We start from the raw sequence: 23366 nt of genomic DNA on the forward strand, positions 1-23366 counted from the left end.
ACACCTGTACTTCGGTCAAGTATTCAACAGTTTATTCTAAAGTGATAAGGGTCTTGATGTAGTTGATGTATTTCGACATTAGTTCGCAAATAGGAACATTTATTGGAGTTTTGACATTTAGTTAAATTTGTACTTGGTGAATAATACTATTTTTTTGCTATATTTTTCTACTATCCTAGCTATCTTCTTACCGTTGTAAGTACTTACCATAATTGCAGTATAAAATGTTAAACACAATATCACCCAATCCCAGATTGCTTTGAATGCACAATAATGCAGTAGTATATGCGGCGGCGTTTTTGGCGCTTCCTGGCGATACTGTGGCATAACATCGGCACTTAATGACATCATCTGCGATAGTGGTAGAAAGCAAAGATAAAAACAAACAAGAAAACAAACCAAAAAAAAACAACCAAAAACCAACGATGATTAGAGAAAAGTTCGATTCGAGAACGGTTGAGTAGGGGTGCGCCGTGGGGCATGGAAACTTCTTCATCAACACCGCTTGACCAGATACAGTCAACAAAAAACTTACAAAAAAAACCCCCCGTTATCAAGGGCGTCTGATCCTTAGTGTTGTGGCTTTGTTTTTCCTGCAAACTTTCAAATCAACCTTACCCGCTAAGAACCGAACAAACACGAATGGAAAGGGAATGGATGATTTAAAATTAAAATTGTAATATAAACCAAGCGCCCCTGATAACAAACATCTGAATAAATAATGTCGGCATATCGGTGCTGCCCCGCACCCCGAAAACTGTAGTGCTGCACATCCGGTCAGCTTGGTGCGGGCGGGGAGAGGTGCTTATTTTTCCAAAGCTATACCCATCATTCCAGCAAAGGGGGGTGCTGGTACGCACCGCTAACCGTATGAAAGTTTAGTATTTCCGTGGGACCTTTTCTACGCCTTTTAATATGAAATTAGATGGATGGCGATGACGACAACGCGTGACGACAGCAAACGTACAGCTGGGAATCTCACCTTCAACCTGTGCTTTAGTGACGTACACGTACAGTGGAGGTACTTACATGAGCTAGATTTGATTGCTTAGTAGGATCCTTTAGCGTAGGCAAGTGTGCACTGAATTGACGGCTTCTGGTCACGGAGCGAGCCAACTTTGCGAACTTGGAAAGTCCTGTACGGTGAATGTGTGTGTGTGTGTTTTAAGCGGAAGAAGACATAGGGAAAACATTATTTAATAATGATAGTATACTTCAGCAGCTTAGCATTTGTTAATGTGAACAAAACATTAGCTGAATCTTAAACCTAAGCAAAATTCAGTACGGGTAAAATGCAACAAGCGACCTATAACTTTGATGGATTTCTATATTAAATTTCTACAGCATGTTGGCCCTGATACTGAAGCAAATTTTGTTTAAAAAGCTCTTACAAATGTGTGATTTAAATTGTTTTTTTTTGTGTTTCTTTACAAGCGAAATGTAAATGTGTGGAGAAACGCCCGAAAGTATGCAATCTGATAAACAAATTACCTTTATTCAACCAATAAGCACAAGTTAACATTTATGTTTAACAGTGTAAAGTGAGTGCTTTTTGGCAGATGTCTTCTTTCGGTTTCCATAAAATGAATAGCAGTGTAGGAATGCGTTTGAAATCACGCAATAATTTAAAGCCGTAGGTGGAAAAAGCGAATGAACTTCCAATATACAATAATGAGCTTAATTGTGATTGTAAAGGCCATAAATTTATGATACTATTCGTTACTGAGAGTAAATGAAGCATATGGACAGTATGGAGCGAAAAGAGATACAGAGAAAAAATCAAAATACATTACAGTTCAGTAAAATCTCATCTGAAACAAGACTTGCGAGGTAATAAATAACACACAATTGTGAAGGAACGGTTCACACGGATGTGAAATTGATATTTTACTGTACAATTTATGTCAAGCGCATAAATCAATAGCGGACCAGCAAAAACCATTACTGTATGCTGAAGAAGTGCGGTAAGTGTTTGCGATGTTGGCAAAGCCAAAACAACAAATCATTAAAAGAGCATAAGATTAATGGGTTTTTGTTTTTCGCGTATGAAATGGAATTGGGATACGATTTGCCGATACGGGATCCTTTAAGATAAACATATAAGACTTGCTTTTAACGTGTTATTTTTGTTATCTTCTGCTTGGGTTTATCTCTTTTCCGAATGTTTATACGACGTTATGTTTATTCATCACCCGCAAACCCAGATCCGGTGTGTGTGTGGTTCCAGGGAACCACTCCCGTCTTCAGTTTACGTGTGGAAAATCAAAATTCATTTGAATTCAATCACCAACGTTAAAACCGCTACGTGCCGGGTTGAGGGTGTGGAGGAAAACCCATCGGCCAAAGAAAAGGCAAATGCGGCACGAAGAAGCCATCGTTCTTCATGTGTATTAATGGTACCCCTGCCCGCCCCCTCCCCACTCGTTCGATTCGAGAAATTTCAAAGAAACCCATTTCGCCTCTTCCATTGGTCCGATGATGTTGCGCATTTAGAGATAATCTTATAATCCTGTAATTGTATTCAAACATTATCGTTCCTGATTCAAACATCTCACCGGTCTGGGGAGAATGTTTTCCACTTCGCTATAAACATAAAGCGGTAGGTAAATGTGAAAGGTCATACGGTGAAAGCTCATCATCTTCACTTCCATTAAAAATGTACGCGAGCACACATTAAGCGGTACACACACGCAAGGACCCTGGTAGAAATGGTTTCGAATTCACGGACAAACGAAAATACAGCAAAATGGTTGCCAAAAAAAAGAAGCTTTCCACTAGAAATAAAAGGGTTAAACGCGTTAAAGCAAAAGGGTGATTGGAGGGGGTTAGTTTTCCTCGCCGTGCTTGGTTGGTCACTCGGTTTACTCACTTCTGCCACTCGGAAACAAGCAATCGTAACCTCGTTCCGGGTGTGATTCTTCCCTTCACACCCTTGCCCCATCCACTCCCACCCCCTTTTTTTCGTTGCTTCAAGACCTCTAGGGTCTGTCATAAGCGTTTCGTACCAAAGATGTGCCCTGTTATTAGGGGTGTGCGCCTCAAAACAGCGGACAAAAAGGTTCAGGGTTCGCAACCTTTCAATAATTCCATAACGTTCCATTTATACGATTCAAGTTCGAGTGAATGAATGGTTTCCTTTACCAAACTATCACACTTCCGTACGGGCCGCTTGTGGCCGGTTGAAGATGTTTCACCGTTTGACGTTCGGTTTGACGTTTTGTTTGCAGAATCGTTGTCAATTCACACTAACAAAAAGGAGCAAACAAGTAAGTATGACACACACACACACACACACACACAAAAACAGAAACGGAAAGAATGATTGGTACCTTTTCCATTGGCACTTTTCACAAGCATCGAAAGCCCAAATCACCATTCACCACCCATTTTGTTGCCCGCTATTATGCCATCAACAATCAGGGGGGACGTTTTTTTTTTCTTTTTTGCTTCCGCCTCATCACCTCCACACCTTCACAACCCTCCTTAGTAGTGGAGAGGGTGGGTTGGGAACATTTGGATAGGTTACAATTTCCTGTTGATCATGGCAATTCCAAGCATCAAGCTAAACTGGCTCCACTGTGCAAACGGTTGAACCGAGCGCTGAGCGCTGAAAATCAAGAATTGCTTATTCAAATTTGATTAACAAAGAAATCAAGCTTCCGGGTGAAAGAAAGGTCTTAACGATTTTTCTCTCCTTGCTTTAGCGGTTCGATTCTTCATCGACGCTATTTGTGTTGAAGGGGTTTGTCTGTGTGTGTGTGCGGTTCAGGGTGAAGCATGTTGCATCATTTCCATTTCCACCCAATCATTCGGATATGGTCCAAAAGGAGGGAAAGGATACAACAACAAAAAACACCCCGTTCCATTTCCATTGGTTGGAACTCACTTCAAAATTGTGCCCAATTCCTTTTGATGATGGCGTAGATGGGAAATTCCTTATGCAATCCTGACAAACGTCACGTTGTTCGAATGCAACAGTGTATCTGTACTGTGTGTGAACGAATTCCAATCGACTGTTCATCCATTTTTAATGTACTCTTTTCATTTGTACGCTACGTTAGTTTGCACAATCGCGCACATTATGCAACAAATGGTTGGAAGAAAATAGTTCCCAGCTGGTAGGGGTTTGGATAATATGTTTCAAAAAAACAACTTTTGTATCTACATTGCATAATGTTAGGCGTTTTGTTATAGGAACTGAATAGCATAAGCCACACCGTTAGTTGTTGCCTGAGAAAACGCCTAAATTGATGCAAAATGCATCACAAAATTACCCATTCCTTAATGTAGATGTTTGTTTTGTCTACATTTACAAAGTTATTCATCGCGTTTGCAAATCATTTTTGACGGAATTTATTCGATGATTTGGTTTCTGTACACCTTTCACAAGCTACACAAAGGATCCGCGGTTTATTTATTGCAAGCGAACACAAAACGTACCCCACGGTTGCATAAATTGGTCAGCTGCCAGCCAAAACAATCTGATTTATTTTGTTGCTGCACATTCCACAAACTGGAATTTCCTCGTACATGCAACTGCAAGCGTCTGCACTGTGATGGAAACGAGAATCATATTCAACACCAATTCTACATCAGTCCCAACGTGCCATTCTCACACGAGTCTCCCACAGAGGAGGTTTTTTTAAAGCAGCAAAACACATCATCAACACAGTGGGGAACCAATATACAATGGGGCTACCCATCAAATATTGACTTATTGCCAATACGCGCACGCGGTTACTTCTTGACAGTTGGCTTGATCGGCTACCCCTCGTTCGGAAACTTGTTGCTGCCCTACACGGATCAGTGCAACAATCGGATCGTTTTGTGTACGACCCAAAAACAATAATGCCACTCAAAACGTGAAAGCGAAAGCACGAGCGTTTAACGTCGAGCTTACACAATTTCCGTTTTAGTGGTGCTAAAAATGGGAACCTTCGTTTTCCTCAAAACCGTACAAGAATGGAAGTGGTAGAACGTATTTTTCTTCGTCTTCACAAACTGACAGTCAACGAAAATAACATTGTTTATGAGTGTATGTTTTTTTTTGCGTTTCGGTCCTACTTCTATGGTGAGCAAGGAACTTCTCAAAATGGCATCGAAACGCGCATAAGTCAAAGTTTTGTGTGCTTTGTTTTTGAGTCGGTCGAGTAGTTTGTTACTGTAGTACTCGGGACGATTTATTTATTGTCAATGGTGTGTTGCCATTTCTTTCAACGGAAGGAAAGTTTCAACCCAGGATAGGAAAAGGGATATTTTAACATGCCAATTGCATACTTGCCGGCGTTTTGGTGTAGTAACAAATTGCCTCATTTATTGGGATGGTAATAGTTGCAATAATTATTAACGAATGGGTCATCTAATAAATGTTTCAAGAATCAGTAAAGTGCAAGGTATGTCATCTAGCGATGGTTTTACAGGGCAAAACCTGGTATCAAATCCCAACCGAATAGCGCCCCTATTGGAAAGACTGACTATCCAGTTTCATGGTACAAATAAGTCTGATGAGCTGGAAATGGCCGGCATGACCTTACTTGTCTTTATGACAAAAAGAAAGAGAGACCTTCTACTACAATTAGTGTGTTTCGAGAATGTTTTCTTAGCGGCGTAATTAAGAAACTCACGTCATAACGACGATAGTAAAGATGTTTCAAGCGATGTAAGTCCACAATATGCAAGTAGCAAAACAAAAATTAAACGCATCGATTGTTTAAAACTTATCTTGCTAACACTAAGTTAATCGCTGCTAAGTCTCTTTCAACACAACCCTCTTAGCCGGTGTTCGTTCGTCAAGCATGACGTTTTAGCTTTACCCTTTTCTCCACCGGTGTAGCTTCTTGGTCCGTTCCGGCAAACAATCAATACCACCCGGTGAACACCCGGTAATGTAAGCGTAAGTTTTCTACCGGCAAAAGTTAACCAAAAAACCCACCCGAAGAAAGTCACCCGGAAGCTGTACGGTACGGAATGGTTCCAAACGGTTCAGCTCCAATTTCCTATTTGCAAAGTTTTGCCAACAGTTCGACATCGTGCCGTGCAAATGTCAAGCGCGTAGCTCGGTACGACGCTCAGTTGACGGGAATTAATTTATTCGCCCGAGCTAATTTAATGCCATGTTTAATGTGACGGCAGGAAAAATTTCACTTCCTACAATTCCTGTGGGATGCGGGATTTTACCGGTTTACATCGCTGTTTTCCCTTGTCAGGTTACGCTTTTTATTTAGGCATTAAAACCGGAAGGGTTTTTGCTTAAAATTATTGAAAACTTTTGTAGTTCGTCAGCTGTAAACTTAATTACAGGGTTGTGTGAAAATAGTTGTTTGTTTTGAAATTGAATTTAAAGCTCGCTGGTGGTGGTATGGAAAAAGCATGAAATGCTGTAAAGTTCTATACAAACTATTCCACAGCGTAGTAAGTGCGGTATAAAAAAAGAACATACTAAGAGAAAGAGAAAGGCAGTAAACACAATGTAAACTGTTTCACAATACTAAAGCAATCTTAGTAAAGATAGCGCGATTAAGCAAGCAGTAAATAAAAAAAAATATTTAAAAAAGAGAGAACATTATAATCAACTCTCAAAACAGTGAAAAACAAAGTAGAAAGGTAGAAGGCAAAAAATGTGGGCCGAACCAAAAATCCAACACTTACCAAGAACTGCTTTTGCGTACAAAGAAAAGGAAGAAAGAGAGAAAGTATCGAATAGAATAACCGAAGCGAAGCACAGGAAGAGAAAAGTTGTTTTTTTTTGTAAAAAGTAAAAGTAGTTACGAACAGCGCTTGTTCCATTAAAAATAAGTGGAAGTAACAAAGAGGGAAGAAATGTTTTTTTTTCCAACACAAGATCAATTAAAACCTAATGAAACATAAAAGAAAACACAAAGTATACAATAGTACGAATTGGCCCCTTTCTCGTACGTCCACTGATCAATTTTGCTCCAATTAGAAACGATGATAATTTGTTCATGCTTTCCTTCTGATAATGTCATGTCTGCCAGTGCACGAAAAGAATCGTGACCATTATCACGAACGAGTTGACAATTGGTGTGCAAGTAGAGCAAATTTTGAAGAATAAAAAAAAACTTTATCAGCTTTTTGTCTCATCTTGTGGGATGCTTCGTCGCCGTTCGGGAGACATACATTATCTAATCTTGCAATCCATTCCAACATTGCCGTGAGAGCTTCACATGATGGATGATGTTGTTTGGATGATGGTTTTGTGTTTTCTTTCATTTTTCCGTATTTCAAAGAAGTTCTCAGAATTGGCGAATGTTCCAATGAGGAGCAAATCGTCCTTTACCCTTTCATTTTGGGTTTCTTTCCCTTCAACCTCGCTTCCCATTACCCACCGAACGTTGTAAATACTTACCACCTTTCGTGTCCTCGCTGTCGATCGGTTGCTTGAGGGCGGTAATGTCCCGAAACGTCAGCAAAAATAGCACAACCAAATCCCGTTCGTTGCGAATGGGAGCAACCTGGAGCAGGAGCCATAGTGGTGTTTCTGTGATGCGGAAGTACCGAAAAACGTAAAGAGCATTAGTATAGCCGGATCCTACCAACTTGCCCTACGGCGCAACACCATGTGGCAGGACGAAAATGGTCATTAGACGTTGACGCCTAATGGTGGTAATGACACGCGTCTCTCAGCACGCCGGCATTCAATTTCCTACGGCAAGATTGCGAACAACGGGCGTCCAAACACCGATCGATTCTGGGTGGAAACGCACTCGAACATTCGGGGTTCCTCGAAGGCGTTTTTTTTTAAATAGTCATCGACCATGACACAGCAGGTTGATGGCGCACCTGAACCCATCGAACCAGCCGCACAGCCATGGAACGCAGGAGGTGCCTTCATTAATCATCGCAAATACTCCAGCGCATATCGATCAAAACCGAACTTAATTGGATCAAGAGTTAAGCTCTGCGGCTATGTTTGGCTATTGTCGCGGGCCACAGTACTTGCGGCCAAAGATCCATTGATGCCGTGGAATGCATAGGAGAGCGGAGTTAGGCTGATACGTACTGTTTTTCTTGTAGAGTAGCACCTCGAACTGGTCGTGCTGCTGGTGTTCCAGCGCGTATTCCACCCGGGCCACCGTCTCCTTCTCCGTCAGCTCGCCGTACATGAAGCCGCACCTAATGTGATAATACAAACGGAAACCCAGCGAATGAGATATGTGGTAAATCGGATTCCGGTCCGTGAGTAACTTAGCCGTTGCCCGGCAAAACATCGGACGAACACGGTGCAGCCGTGTAATACCTCACAAGAGTAATGGACACGAGAGAAAGAGGAAAGTGCATAGAACACACTACTGAAAGTATTAGGCATTAGCCAGGTATTTTAAGGATGTTGCGTTAGTTCTTCCTATGTTTCACTCTTTCTTTCTTTCTCGCTGCCATTCAACTTTTGCGATGGTGCTTTGGCCCATTGTGACTCAGGTCACAGCTGAGCTGAGTTGTCTTACCTGCATGACTTTTGCATAACTTCAGCACGATTATAGCCGCTAATTTTACAGAAGGCCTCATTGCAGTACACGATGGGGAAATCAACTATTTGAGCGTTAGCCAACAGAAAGGAGCTATCCGCTGAAAAGAAAGCAAATAGTGGGAACAGTTTAGATTAGGTTTGAATGTTCTGGATAAAGTTTTGCAACGTTACAAACAAACACGTGCCGAGTAAGAGATTGAAGATAGACAAGATGTGCTAAACTGATTTACTGTAATTAACTTCAGAATCTTACTTAGCTATGCCGTTTCGGAATAAGAGAGTTACGCCTTAGGAGAGCAAAGTGGTTGATAGTAGTACAGACAAAGAAAATAATAAAGGATATTGGACCAAACGCAGAGATCAGTAACATCAGAACCAGCAAGATGATGGGGAACTATCTTGGTATTTTTGGACGAACTCATCAAGGACCTCAAACATCTGGAACTCAGAATGTTTTAACAATGCCTACAAACTATATAGATTAAAAAATTTCACACTAAGCAAACTATTGAGCACCTGAATGAATGATGGAACTCCTAAATGTATGCAATCACCGTAGTAATTACATCTTGTTAATTTCATGAATCTATCTTTTCTAGAGATACAATTTTAATGGTATATCTTTATACTATTTAGTTGCTTGTAGTTTGCTACACGAGCCCGAGAACATTCTTTTAACAATTGGACTCCCTCCATCGCCCGCATTCCACAAAAACGCTTCACGATCTCATATTTTCATTGCATTTATTTAATAAAGCTCCAGCTGTCAAGCTCTAACAACGGCACAGTAAAGAGCCCTCGTCAGTTGATTGTTTGCAAATTCCTTATCACTACTGCCCACCGCATACCAAATCAACCGTACCGAACCGAGGCGAACACATTCTTCACGTTGATTGATTTATGCAAAAACATTCAACACAAGCATCCTTCAACCGATGGGATCGTCCACTTCAACGCTGGAAGCGTTGCTCTCGTCGAAAGCTCCCTGCAAAACAGGAGTGTGCTACGCTCGATATTTGTAATGATGATGGAATGCTTCAAAAACCGTACGGAACAAGGATAATACAACAAAAAAAAACATCCAACACCCACAGTCAATTCGAAAAACAGAACAGACTTTCTCCTCCAGAAAAGCTATTGTTCATAAAATGTTGAATTGCCCACCGCGCCCCCGTTGGTGCCGTGATGAGCCGCTTTCCAAACGGGGAAATTATCATCCTGTCAGGCAGTATGAATTCCAGAGCATCTGGTTTAGAATTGCTTTCCGTTCGTTTTGATAGTAATAACAACTGCTCTGGTTGCTAGTGGATGGTACTAATGGAAGCTGTTTATTCATTTTTAAGTGCAAAATTGTAATGTTTGGATTGGATGCTTAAAATTTCAATAATAAATGACATCGATATTAACAAGCTCCTTGCAATTATTAATATTTCATCGCATTCGGTCGAGAGCAGAGTTGTGTATGTGATAATGCGCCATATAAACAATAAACATGAATCAATACATAGGTTTAGTAATGAAAAAGTTTGATTTATTTTCTATCCTATAAAGAGTAAATGTTTCCAAAGAAGACAGGAGACTGTTGACTTGACTGTTAAATTTGTTACGGTTGAATGTATGCAGTAAATTTTATTCGGGCAGTATTTTTTGGCAGTAAATATTCTAATTGAATAAAAAGCTCTTCAAGTGACTCCAACATAATACAATTATGACAAAACACATAAGTCTATATTTTAATGGTACATTTCAAAGACATTGAAGACATGTCTTCAAGAAAAAGAACAAAAACATCGTTAAAAATGACTCTTACGGTTACGACTGAAAGTAATTTGCTGTTTGTAATTTGCTAGCGCATTTTGTATGGAAACATTGTGCAAGCTTCTTGCTAATATGAATTAATAATAATATTGCTTAATATTAATTGTTGCTTAGTTTTGCTATCAAATGCAAAGGACCATCGACAGGACAATAAAAGAATTCCATTAGACAGTATGTAAAATTTAATCTAACAACTCCTTCGTCTTAATATTTATACAATTCACAGCTATGTCCTACGACCAACAGTAGCGATAAGTTTTAGAGCATCATGTTCCACAAAAATTTTACTCCAATTTCAACACTTTTCCCCCGCCCCGCTTTGGTGTGGCATGTGTGTGTGTGTATGTTTGTGTGAGTTGGCATAACATTTGTTCCAACTCAGCAGGAAATCCTACTACCAGCTTCTTAACGGCAATCCGTCACCTAAACAAACATACCAACCAACACACAGAAACAAACACGTGGAACAGAAAACAGAAATTCCCCTGCACCGAAGAAAGCTCGAAATCGAACGATGCGCTTTACTATCGGAAAAAAGTGTACAGCTTCACACCACTTGGCCATTATTTCGGGTGTTTCTTCGTCCCACTACCGTTGGTTGGGGTTGGTTGGTGGACGAATGATTTGATTTTTCCTCACCCATGGGTGTCAAGAAAAGCTGACGAAAGGCAAAGAGTAGCTGCCATAAAAGCGTTGCTTTCGTCGCCAGTCCGGGTGGCCACAAAACCATGGAGTACGGTGTGTTGAATTTCACTCCCTCCACCCTTCCCTCCCCTCAACACCTTCGTTCGTTCACCCTTTCTTCATTGTGTGGCCTTCAACACTACTCTCTCCCTTTCTCTCTCTTTTTCTATGTGTCCATCGGGATTCCCTTTCCACGCGCAAACACAGAGTGTGGCCATTTATTTAGGACGAGCATATTGACCAATGTTGCTACCGCTGCTGCTTTCATTGAAACGCTGCTCTTTAGTTACGTAGTGACGAGGGGACAGAGCAAGAGAGTAAGCGGAAAATCGTCCTTCCTTCCCTGAATATCATTACAGCGGTTGTGGTGGTGGAAAATCCGTGGGAAAAGTGTACAATCAAATGCCGTGCTACACTCGGTACTTACGCTGCGAGTTCGAACGCCGGATAATGTTTTCCAGAAACGTGTTCTGGGGAGCAACGAGCCCCCGCCGTCCACCGGGCATCGTGGCAGGGGGACGTCGGTCAGCGGGGGTGCAGTGTTGCCAGCGTGTCTATGTTGCCGTTACACCGTATCGCACACGATGAGCACTCGATTCACTTCGATCGATTCTTATCAACAGTGCCCACACCACGGCCAACCGCGGATGAGCATACTGCCCCAAACAGCTAGCCCCCAACCAGCCACCCGCCACTTAGGAAGCTTGCCGTCGTCTCCACCACCACCACCACTGCTGAGCACAATCAAACACTTCGTTGTTGAAAGGAACTGCTTCACCCTTACTGACTCGCCGATTGCAATAGCCTGAAGGATTTTGTTGTTCGTTTTTTTTTGTTTCCTTTCGTTTTTCACTGCCCGTTAATTCTGCTTATATTTTAATTTTCCTTCAAAGCACATACACGCACATACACCCATATATACAGCACATATATGCCTCACGCGTATCCACCGAGAACACTCCGCGATCTGGTCGGTTCGGTGGCACCACCGATGTCGGGTAGACTTGCGGTGCTGCTGAACAGGACGTTCACCCACGCGTACATGTTCGGACTGCCCCACCTTCGGTAGTGCAATTATTCCGCAATCATACCTTCCGCAAACACCGTCACACAGACAGAATCACACTCACATGGCACTCTGGTTTTTCTTACACACTTGAATTTATATCTGCACGATGTATGGTGCACTTTTGCATCGAATTTACATTCACTGATCGATATCCACTGCCTGGGTAATGGAGCTGAAGGTAGGGGAGGCGATGCGATCGGAATCAGGATGCACGCGATGAACACTGCAACACGTTCACTGTGGGGAATGCGATAGGGACACACTTGCACCATAAGCACTACATCACTATCTTAGCTCCAATCGTACCACTTGGTAGTTAATTCGTTTTTGTATCTCATTTCATACATTGAAAGCTATTTTTCCTGTGAAAGGGGAAAATATTGTTTTTTTTTTGCTCTTATTAATATGAATTGCTTTTTGTCCTATAGATGGAAAAAAAGGAAATGCGATGATAATTCATTGTAGTTTAGATTCGCAACGCCTGAAAGTATGCAATACTAAGGGTACTGTAAAGAAACGGTTAATGCGTTTTATGTAAGCACAATAATTAGCTATTTATTTATTGTTATTTAACATATAAGGATCATTATTTAGTCCTTTAGCACATTAATTCGATATTCGCGCCATAACACACGATCAGTCATATTTCCAATCTCACGCCTAAAAGTATGCAATATAGCTTTTTAACAATTGTTAGAATTGACTTTTGATATTAAAAACATTTTTTGCATAATTTTCTGTTATATAAACCAAAGACACAAAATTAAAATTGCTATTTGAAATAATAATTATTCAGTTTTAGTGTCGTTAAAAAGGCTAGTATTAAATGCTTCCGAAAATGTTGCAGAACAACTTTCACCTTCGTTTCGTACACGTCCAGTCCTAGATCCTTGGTACCATTTTGAAACACCACCTTTATTAACCCAATAGCAATTCATCAAAGCCTTCCTTTCAGTATGTAAAAGACTTTGTAACATTGAATAATCAGAGAACGCTTTCAATGGTGCTCCACCGTACAGAACGCTTTTCTGGAACGGACATCTAATTAGAAGGTCCTTCATTTGAATTTACATTCACCGTGTCATTCAGCAGAAAAAGGAACAGCAATCTCGTTGACATTCATTGTGTGCGACCGTACACTCTATGTATGTTCACTTTTTCACAAAAGTTTAGTTGTAAAATCCCTAACGTTCCCCATATGGAGAAGGTCGTTCCATTGAACCTTCCGGGAATTATCGCCTCGACAACATCATACAGTAGCGACACACTAACCTACCCCGTGGGGGGGTGGCCAACCAACAACCTTCGGCCGACTCATGCAAACCGTTAATATGGCGCATATGTGATTGATTGAGGTCACCGCGCCGCATGTGTGGAGGAGTGTACTAAGGCCAACATACAAACACACACACACACTCGCACAACAAAAAAGGACAATCATTGCTGGCTTCCGCGTGACCTGGCCCCGTGACCAAAGCCGTAACGCGGCGACCTTACCGCGGGTAAACTCACGGTCATTTGAAAATCAAATACTTACCAGGGCAATCCCTTTTGCGCCTGGTGGCTCGCTATTAAGAAGCATACCTACACGCGGGAAGCGAGTGTATAACCTTTTTTTTTTTTGGTTGGTTTTGTTTTGGTGTTTCGTCCTCTAACAGCCCCACAAACACCACTAGGCATCCATAAATCCATCCCAGTGTGCCATAAATTTTTCCTTGAGGCTTATTTATGCAAATTTCTGCTCCTTCACCTGAAGAACGCTGCTCGCTCGCGGTGGTGGATGGGTGCCAGGGACGTTGGGAGGATACACATAAATGCTCTGTTGGGGTTCCTTCTGGAACAGCAATAGCACCGAATGAGAGTGAAACTAACTAGCACCACCAAACCTGGCAGCACATACACTTTAATTGAAGTTTTACTGCTCCTGAATAGATTGCCCAAGCTGCCTTATCCCATGTTCCCGTTTCATAATTTCCCTCCCAACCTGGAAAAAAGAGGAAGAAAATATAAGGATAGCTTTCTAGCTCTTAATGGCCACCTTTCCTGTGTGGCACGCGGCTTCCCAACTATCATTAAAGCTCATGGTAAGCCTCGAAATGAAGTAAGTGTTGGAACTGATTCTAATGTTTCATCGTAAAACGGGGGAGGAAGGAAGGCGAAAAAAAGAAAACGAGAATTTCGACCGTTTTGAATTATTCAGCCCAAACGGGAGGGCCCTCATTGCAAGATGCTCCCGCCGGTAGTGTGCAAGCGTGAGCATAAAATCCACGCCTCTATTCATCAAACCAACCAAGCACGCTAGTGTCTGTGTGTAACAAGGGTATATATGAGATCATCAAGCGGTCGGAATGAGTGAATCCTTGCCCTGTTGTTATGGATCCCGCTTCCCGTACAGCAAAGGATGCGATATAAATAGAGGGGTTACGTTATTTATAAACCAGTACTCCAAGCGTACACCGTACTGTGGGGCTATTCAAAGCGCATGGTGCTGGTTGCTGATCTAAATATATATACTTCGGTTGATAGAAAGAGATGTACCTGAAGGAGCATGATTGAGTTAAGCTTGCGGAAAACTAAAGCGAGCAACGCAAATGTTGCCTTTAAGGCAAGGTGTCACGTAATGTGTAGAAATGGAATAAAGTTGTTAAAAGTTTTGTATAGTTTCCTCTTTTGAAGCCGTAGTAAATAATGCTGTACACGAAGATTAAGCGATTGAGAGATTAAGTAGATGAAGCCGAGGTAAATACACACTTAATTCATGGTAAATCCCATGGTAGAGCGCATGCTGTTTTGATTTATATATTGCTTTTATTCTTAAACTACTTATAACATTAATTTACTGATATTAATGAATATTTTATTTAAATATTAAAATGCTTAAAAGCACATTAAAACCGAACAACTATTAAAACTTCCACCAGAACAGAGCACCAGAGAACATACGCATGAATTCTTAATTGTCAGATCAGTGAATTAATCACCGATGTACGAAGGATTGATAAACATGTTAATCCCCTTCTTAAGTGCCGCTCGTATTGCAATGCATCCAGATTGGGATGCGATGAAAAGCGCACACGACCAAAACCTACCACAATTCGATCACTTCCAATCAAACGAACCGATTTCCTGCCGATTCCGGCTAGCCGGGAAGGCATCCCACGGTGCAGCCACTACTAAGCTTTGCCTGTGCGCAAGGACGATGAGAGTTTGCTATAATTGCAAAATTAATTGCCAGCTTACGGAGACACGACACACTCTATACCGCATGGTAATCGTTTGACGCCACCGTTGTCGCCGGGTCGGTGTCGCCAGTCGGTCCATCAGATGCACGGAGCACATAATGATAGATTCCCTGTTCCTTAACCCTTCTTCCTACCCTCACCCCATCCCCTAGTCCTATTTCCACCCTTTACTATCCGGCTGGCGGACAACGATCGAGAATCGGGTTTCCGGCTATTTACCAATGATAAATCCAGGAAATCTTTCACGTTCAACAATGGCGCCACGGCGGTACACAGTTCGGAATGTTTCCTACGGCAGGGGCGTCTGCATTCAATCTGACTCGCCCCCACCCCCGTCCAAAAGTGCGAACCGTTCATTCGTACGGCATGAAATAGTCATGCGTTCTCAGTCAGCGTCGTCATCGGGCGTCGCATCATAGGATGATTTCATTCTCCATCAATTTGTGCGCTCCCTCTTTCCTGTGCGCTGTGGCGGCAGCAAATGTGTGTGGCGCTGTTAGTGAGCCGCACGGATAAGAAAAAAAAGCAAGAGCAGAATACTTCAAAATAAAAGAAAAAATATCAAGAAAAGAAGATGAGCTGAAAACAATTCGATGCGATAAAAGTCATGTGACAGAATGAAAACAAAAACCGTCTCACACATCGGATCGAATCTTCACTATTCGTGAGTGGATGGCGGGGCTTAAAATCGATATTCAGATTATCTTGATTGTGCTTCGGAATGGGGTTTAGATGGGTTACAAAATCGAACCGGAACACCCCCCACCCCCTCTCTTCATCCTCTTCCATTATCTTCATCCCTTTCCTCTAGAATAACCATCGACCGGGAGCATGACAGGCAGAAACGTTGACCTTTTGTTTCGTTCCGCGTGCATAATCGAACAGTGCGACATTAAAGGGAAGTGTTATTGGTCGGACCCGAATGTGAAAGGAACCGTACACCAAAACACAACACAAAAGGAGCAAGGGTTTTCTTTTTTCTTCCTCTACATTACGGTCAATACATTGTCCCTAATGAAGGCAGAATGCCGGTGTACGGTTGACCGACTTCCCCGAAAAGAGCCCGATGCCATAAACAAGATGAGATTGCATTGTGATCAGCGCTCAATTTGATCGTGGTAACAACCATCGCTTTGGTTTATTACGTTTGATGGATAACGACACTTTCCGGTAGCAAATTATCACCTTTATACGGCTTTAAACAGTCCTCATTTTGGAACCCTTTCTTAGGTGAAGAGTTAAATTCCTCCTTTGGGGATTGACTGCTAGACGGTTGGATATTTATAGAATACACCCAAAAACAAAAAAATCTCTTTTTCTTCACCGAGAACGAAAGGGTCGTCATTTAGTCGTTCATCGGTGATATGATCAATGACCGAACGTAATGTGTCCTCGAAAGCATTAGCAAAGCAGCTCATTTTATATTCATTACACGCTTTCGCAATGGATGGTGTGTCGCTTTCTTGGCGCTTTCCCATCTCTTAATCCACCATCCAACCGTCGTGCGGGTTACCAAAAAACCTAAAACCACCCTTTTACCATCATTCATAATCCAATTTCGAACGATACCCACCGGACGCACTGCTCACCCCGAAAAGTGTAATCTTGTAATAAAAACGACCGATGTCTGTCGTGAAAAAGGGAGCGTTGGAGTGCATCCGCTTCTTGGCCGCAATCGTTCGTTGCCGGGTGCGGTAATTAATTTCACTCATCCACGAACCACGAGCACACTTTTTACGACACCAAACCAATCCATTTTCATATCGCATTATTTTGCCCCGAAAGCTAAAAACTTCTTCGGGTGAAGGATGTGTTTTTTTTCTCTCTCTCTCTTGTTCCGATCGTGATTCTTTGGTCGGCGCGAAATAATAAATGAATAAATAATTCACTCTCTCGCTGTTTTGTTCCCTTCCATCACGGCAAATTTCCAGCTTCTCGTTCTTAGGATGCCCATCGGAATGGGTTTCTTTAAGTAACAGCTTCGGCTGTAAAATGAAATCGCCCGGGAACAGTTTCAGTGGCGGGTAAGATACAGTGGTCGCATCACCACCGCAAGGATTTATCGTTACTCGGCATCAGGAAATTAATGTTAACACCACACCACACCCACACACACACATCGATTCTACGCTCCAGAACCATGATCTGCTTCTCGCTGTGTACCAGATGGTGCAACGGTAACATTCATATTTTCAAGAAAATGCCTTTATGTACCGTACCTCGTGTTTGGTACCGCGATGGAGACGCCTGGTCGCTCACACAATTGCACGGTGTAACTAAGCTTGAAGACATTTGCAACAGAAAAAACAACGCACTCCACATACACGTCCAGGAAGCCGTTTGCTAAAGTCAATTTCCTGTGCAAATTTATCTATATTCCACCCGTCCACCCTCAGGTTAGCCATAATGGAGAAAAGCGTCCCGCATCCATAGCACCTTGGGCGGGTTTAGCTTATTTGGCGCGTGACTATAGAATTTTTCATTTAACATATCATGCAATTTAGTTAATGTTGCACACGATTATTACACCGCAAACATGTTTAATCACTTTTTGGTTTTGTTTTTGCTAAAAAAAATTTCTACCACGGTTCTCAGCTGTAAAGCCGTCTAGTTGCAATGGAAATGTAATCGTGGCATAAATGAGTTTTCTGGCAAGTTTCTGGTTTCTGGTGTGCCGGTGTCCTTACGGATATTATCTACCATTACCTTTATTCGGTGCGCCCGTTAGCTAATAAGAGTTTTGCTGTTACTAATAACCGTTTTTTGTAATGGCACTACTATTTTTTATTGCTATGCGCACGCACACTTGCGTGAGGTAAGCTCTCAGCGGGCTCATCTTTCAGACAGAAGAAAATAAAAAAACACACACACAAACACAGCCGGAAGTGTTTCCCTGTCTCGATGACAAAAAACCGATCTAAAATGATAACATTTCGCATATAAATTTGTTGTGGATTTTTTCCCTTCTTATGCTTAAGGGTTTCATCAGCGTCTTCGTGTCGTGTGAGCGTCATCGCCTGACTGTGTGCTTTTTATTATACCATCTGTTTTTTTCTACTTGTCTTTATTTCGGGAGGTTGTGTGTGGATGAGTGGAATTGGTCAAAGCAAACTCACGTCATTCATCGCAGTAGGTTTTCCGTGGCACCAAACCCGTGGCGCTGACGGTGATCGAGAAGTGCAGGAGATGTGGCCAAAGCTGCCTGCTCAGCACACAGCAAGAGATACAGCTTTGTTTGTTCGTGTTTTCTTAGCGCGTGTGGGCGTGTGTATATGTGCACTCTTGACTTTTTCCACTCAAAACTCTCGCACGACTCCGGGTTAGAAGATACCGGCAACGCACACAACACTGGAAGCCATTTTATTATGGATCGTGGTGACATTGTCATTTTTATTCTGTCTGCCACCGGCTAAAGGGAACCGTTGCGAAACAAACCGAAATTGGTTTGGAAGCAACCCATTCTACGATTCATTTTTCTTTACCCACTAATTCTTCTCCAGTACAGGTCTGATCGACACGACACGACGAATGGTAAGGGTTTTGTGGAATTTTGTGTCGTGTAAAACAAAACACAACACAAAGGCCAAAAGTTCGTTTCGAATGAAAATAGACAACAACGAAAAAAAAAACCTACCCAGTCAGCTACAGGCCAACAGAAAACACCATCATCATCGGGTTAGCTGTCAGTTTTACCGTTCAGCGAACCAACGACAACCCGACACGCACATTTCTAATGTCTCTTCTAGTTCGTCTCGAACAGAAGAACATTATAAAAGTCAGCGACAGGCTGTTGTTCCTTTTTTTTGGGTTAATCAGGAAACAGAACATCCACGGCAAGCGGGGCAGTAGTCCAACGGGTGGTGGAACGAGAGTAAAAGGGAAATAAATTTCAATTACATTTCGTAACTCACACACACACGCACACGAAATCGGGTGAAGTAATGACCATAAAAATGGGAACTCAAATGAGGGTTTTTTTTACCCCCATAGCATGGAGCTTATGCTGTGGGCCATGTAAAGAAAGTCACACATTCGAAACGTACGCTCGCATTAAAAAGAATCGAAATGCGTTTTTTTTCTTATTTTGCAAAACCCCAGGTGGCAACATTGTAAAACGGATGCCAAAATGTTTTCTTTATAATTCAAATAATCATTTTGTCATTCAAATTGCATACATTTTGGCGCTGTTTTTGGTGATGTTGGTTAAAAAAGCTGCAAAGTACGCAATTTGCAGCACAAAACACTTTAAATCACACGCAACCACAAGTATAACGTAACAACCTTGTTAAAATTTTGTTAACATCTTATTTCACGCGTTTGAAAAGGTCGTCCTTTGGGACCAAACTTTTGTACAGCCCGATATGCCACAAATACTACAATCATACTCCGCTGGGTACACATACAAAAAAACCCTTGTACAAATGATTAAGCAAAAGAACCACGAAAACACGTTTGTCAAACTTTTCTTTTTGATAACGCGTCGCGAACGGTACAAGCGTGTTGCATGCAAAAACAACTCATTTTTCTGAAAACCCCCTTCGTGGAAGTGGCACAACGTAAGGATGATAGGGCGAGGTACGGCAGAGCTAAATTCATGACAAAACAAACGCGCGCTGTGAAACTTTCGCCGTTTCGTTTTTGCCGTCATTTTATTTGCCTTTTTTTTACTTTAAGGTGACCGAACTTGGTTGTATGCTTTTATTGTGAGATGCCGGGTTTTTTTTGCTCTCTTGTTTCTTCACACAACATAACACTACATTGAGAAAGATGTGTATCCTTGGCTACAAGTAAGAAGAAGCAGCAAACCCAAATGGAAACCAAAGCGTTTTGGGAAACAACGTGACTGACGTCATTGGGAATTTCGTTTCGAAACTGTTTCGTGTGGTGTGTCTATACTACCGAACATGATCACGGACCCGAAAGAGGTGCGCTTGGGTCTCAAGACTCATTTCTAACCACCCCCTTGTTCGAGGTTAAAAGTTTTCTGCTACTTCTTCCTCCCCCGTCTTCTATTCATTTAAGGTTTACCCTTTGCCTTGATTCCTTCCTTCCGAGTTTGTGACCTGCAGCAGCATGACGAGCTCCTATGTGTTTCTCAGTTTCGAAAAGGTCAAGGTATGGGGCGACGTTCCGACGAAAGCACTTCTAGCCATCAACACCAGGGGGAACTTTTGCGTTGATGCTTATCGATTACCAGGCGCTGTGGAGCTCCTCGGAAATGTTCCGGCCGTAAGATCCGTATCGACAAGCGAGTTTTGCAGGATTGGAATTTTGCACGCAAGCCTCTTTTCTTGTTTGTCGAGCATCACGCACGCCACCTATTTATGTCCTTGACGCACGATCATCTGGAGAAACATTTATCGGGAGGGGGTGTGCAAGAGTCGACAAAAAACGCTTATTAATGAATTAACCACGTTCGAGGACCCTCGGACAGTTATATCTAGTAACAAAGTTTTCTACTCAAAACCTTTACTGTACGTTTGCAGCCAATGGTAAACGAGAAATCATTTAATCATGCTCATCAGAACGCTAGGAACGAGAGAGAGAGAGAGAGCGTATGATACAAGGATCTTATAGGCCCCGGTACGGCCATTTGTTATTCCAGGCTCATCTAAGATAGTCAAGCGAAAACAAATTGGGGTTTCAAATTTATAGACACAGTTCGAACCAACTGTTTGCAGTTTTTTTTATCAAAAAGGTAAGAAAAAGGAACCAAGAACGTTTCCGATCGATCAGCTTTAATTGGAAAGACTGCCTGAGGGTCGACCATGGGTCGTAGCGAAAACTTGAGAACAAACATCAATTAACGTCGGTTTGCCTTGTAAAGGTTTGTTAAACGGAGTTTACATTCGCAGTAATTAAAAGAAAACTTTGTAAATGATTTATTGTTTGCTAATAAATTTGCAACTTGCCTGCCAAGATGTACTGTGCCAACTTTTTTGTGTTAATTAAAGCTATTTAAGTTCGTTGAGAGTATTCTGGAAATTGATAAAAAAATGCTCAAACCAAAATGCTATTCTAACAGTCTAATTATCTTTTAGATAATAAATTACTTTAATTGTCTAAATTTAGAGCGCTCAGTAGTATGCACTTACTAGTTTTATACCACTACGTTTCTAACCGGCTTTATGAAAGTAAATTTGAGTTGCGCATTATATACTTTAAGGCGATTTTATAAATGGCTATATAACTCAACCTGTATCCAGCATCCAGCCCAGCATACAATCTAATACTTAATCATGTTTTTTTCCCCCTATTCCTACATTGACATTTTGAGATTTTGACAATCGGAAGCTGAATCATTTGTATTAGCTCGATACATTTATCACGCTGTCATATAATGAAGAGCTGCTAAAAGGTTGCTAAAAGCAACAGAAGCAGCCAGTCCCACCGACTACCGAACTGTGTGACGTTTCTACAATTAATGACCGCACCAGATACTCGTCCCCTGCGTCTCCATTTCCCCTCTCTTCCCATTCGTTCCACCATACCATCACAACGCGATCATATATACCTTGGTCGGTCATCGTGCCGATTCGCCACATATGCACGGTTCGGTGGCAGATGGCAGCTGGCATCGAGCCAACCGTGCCATAAGCTTCGGGTTGAAAAGTGCATCGCTGGCCATCGTCCGCAAACACGTTTGAGGCGCACCGCTGGCGTCGGCGTGTGTTTTATGAAAATGGACATTAATAGCTGCCACATAATGGCTGTTACCACTTCAGGTACGAGAGTAACACGGTGGAGAGTAATGTGCAACAATCTACCACCAAGGTGGTGTACTGGCGGTTAACATGAACTGCGTTCGGTGAGAAGTTGTTTTTGTTTTTAAAAGAAGAAGATTGTGCTTAAAATTATGAGTGATGAAGGTGTGGGTTTCAAACAAAAAAAAAGACTTCAGGTTACTAACAATGTTGTAACGAAAATCGTATAAAGCCATAGCCTGCATTTAAACAATGTACATTCTGACGCTACGACAAGCTGCATGAAAAACAACCCCTAAAGTTATGCAAAACGTAACACTAAATTACTATTTTATCCTTCCTACACTGTTTTTTAAAAGCTCATTACTAATGTTTGCCTGCATCTGTAGAAACTACACTATTTTATGATTAAACCATCCACTGCAAAACCTACGACAGTAGATTATTTCTTTTTTAACACGTTTAATTAGCGCACCGCGTCGATAAATCTACACCCACGGTGTGCCCATCTCGGCCGGTACGCTGTAGGTTAAGGACATTATTTTAAATTTATGTCCCTCAAGCTCCATCCAATGTTACACGTTCAATGTCGATGCATTTTCTCACATAATCCATTTTCTACAGTACAACCAGCACAGATACGGTACGGGCCAATCAAACAAGCGCACAAGTTCGTGCCCGCCAGGCCAAAGCAATCGTCTATTTGTGCCATATAGTTCGTACACCGGAAACGCTACACCCAGCCCCGGTTTCCGGCTCATCTCTAACGGGGTGGCCTTTTTGTGACACTTACTTGATTTATTTGCTCGAATCCTCGAATCGTTGCGCTTGACTTTTATCCGGTAACTAGTTTACCCTTTCCATCGCCAACGCTCCCGGGAAGCTTCCCGGTCACTTCCGGGTGTACCATTGAAGGCATCGAAGTGCTTTAATCCTTTAGCTCGCTATCTGCCCACCGTATGTCTCATTATCGTATGCTTTATCGTTGCTTCCGTGTTCTTTCTGTACGTTCTTTTCGCTTTTTTCATTTCCCATCTCTTGCATCTCAAACGCCCGTTTGGGTGGTTGATGTTCTATGTCGGCGGCAAAAGGCGACAGACTGATCGCTCGTTTACGTCAGCATTTTGTGTCTTCAAGCTTCGGTGGCTGGTTCAAGGCTGTCGCCCCCGTATTTCTATGTTGGCGAAAGTTGCACCAGCCGACCTCGACTTTGTCCGGCGCAATTTACTCGAACCGTGATACAACCCGCCCTGTCCCTTCTCTACGTTTCCCATTTTCCTTCCCCAACCCCCGCTACGTTATTGTGTCGTGTGGTTTGCAAGGGATGGCAATAAATAAGATTACTTAACTTTTTTCGTATCTTG

General features: G+C 42.0%; 1 protein-coding gene across 4 annotated transcripts in view; it reads right to left on the minus strand.

The window, feature by feature from the left end:
• The window catches only part of LOC125764838 (potassium voltage-gated channel protein eag), a 41634-nt gene that overhangs the window by 12708 nt on the left and 5560 nt on the right, over positions 1-23366 (minus strand). For all 4 annotated transcript variants that reach the window (XM_049429460.1, XM_049429457.1, XM_049429458.1 and 1 more), the window contains exons 2-7: positions 11415-12418; positions 8463-8583; positions 8021-8133; positions 7367-7498; positions 1030-1136; positions 208-351 (exon numbers count right to left, since the gene is read on the minus strand). In XM_049429460.1, coding sequence (XP_049285417.1) covers positions 208-351; positions 1030-1136; positions 7367-7498; positions 8021-8133; positions 8463-8583; positions 11415-11493 — 696 coding nt within the window. In that variant the 5' untranslated portion in view covers positions 11494-12418. The remainder of the gene's footprint in view (positions 1-207; positions 352-1029; positions 1137-7366; positions 7499-8020; positions 8134-8462; positions 8584-11414; positions 12419-23366) is intronic.

This window comes from Anopheles funestus, chromosome 2RL (genome assembly GCF_943734845.2).
Source record: "Anopheles funestus chromosome 2RL, idAnoFuneDA-416_04, whole genome shotgun sequence".
In the NCBI taxonomy this organism is placed as follows: domain Eukaryota; kingdom Metazoa; phylum Arthropoda; class Insecta; order Diptera; family Culicidae; genus Anopheles; species Anopheles funestus.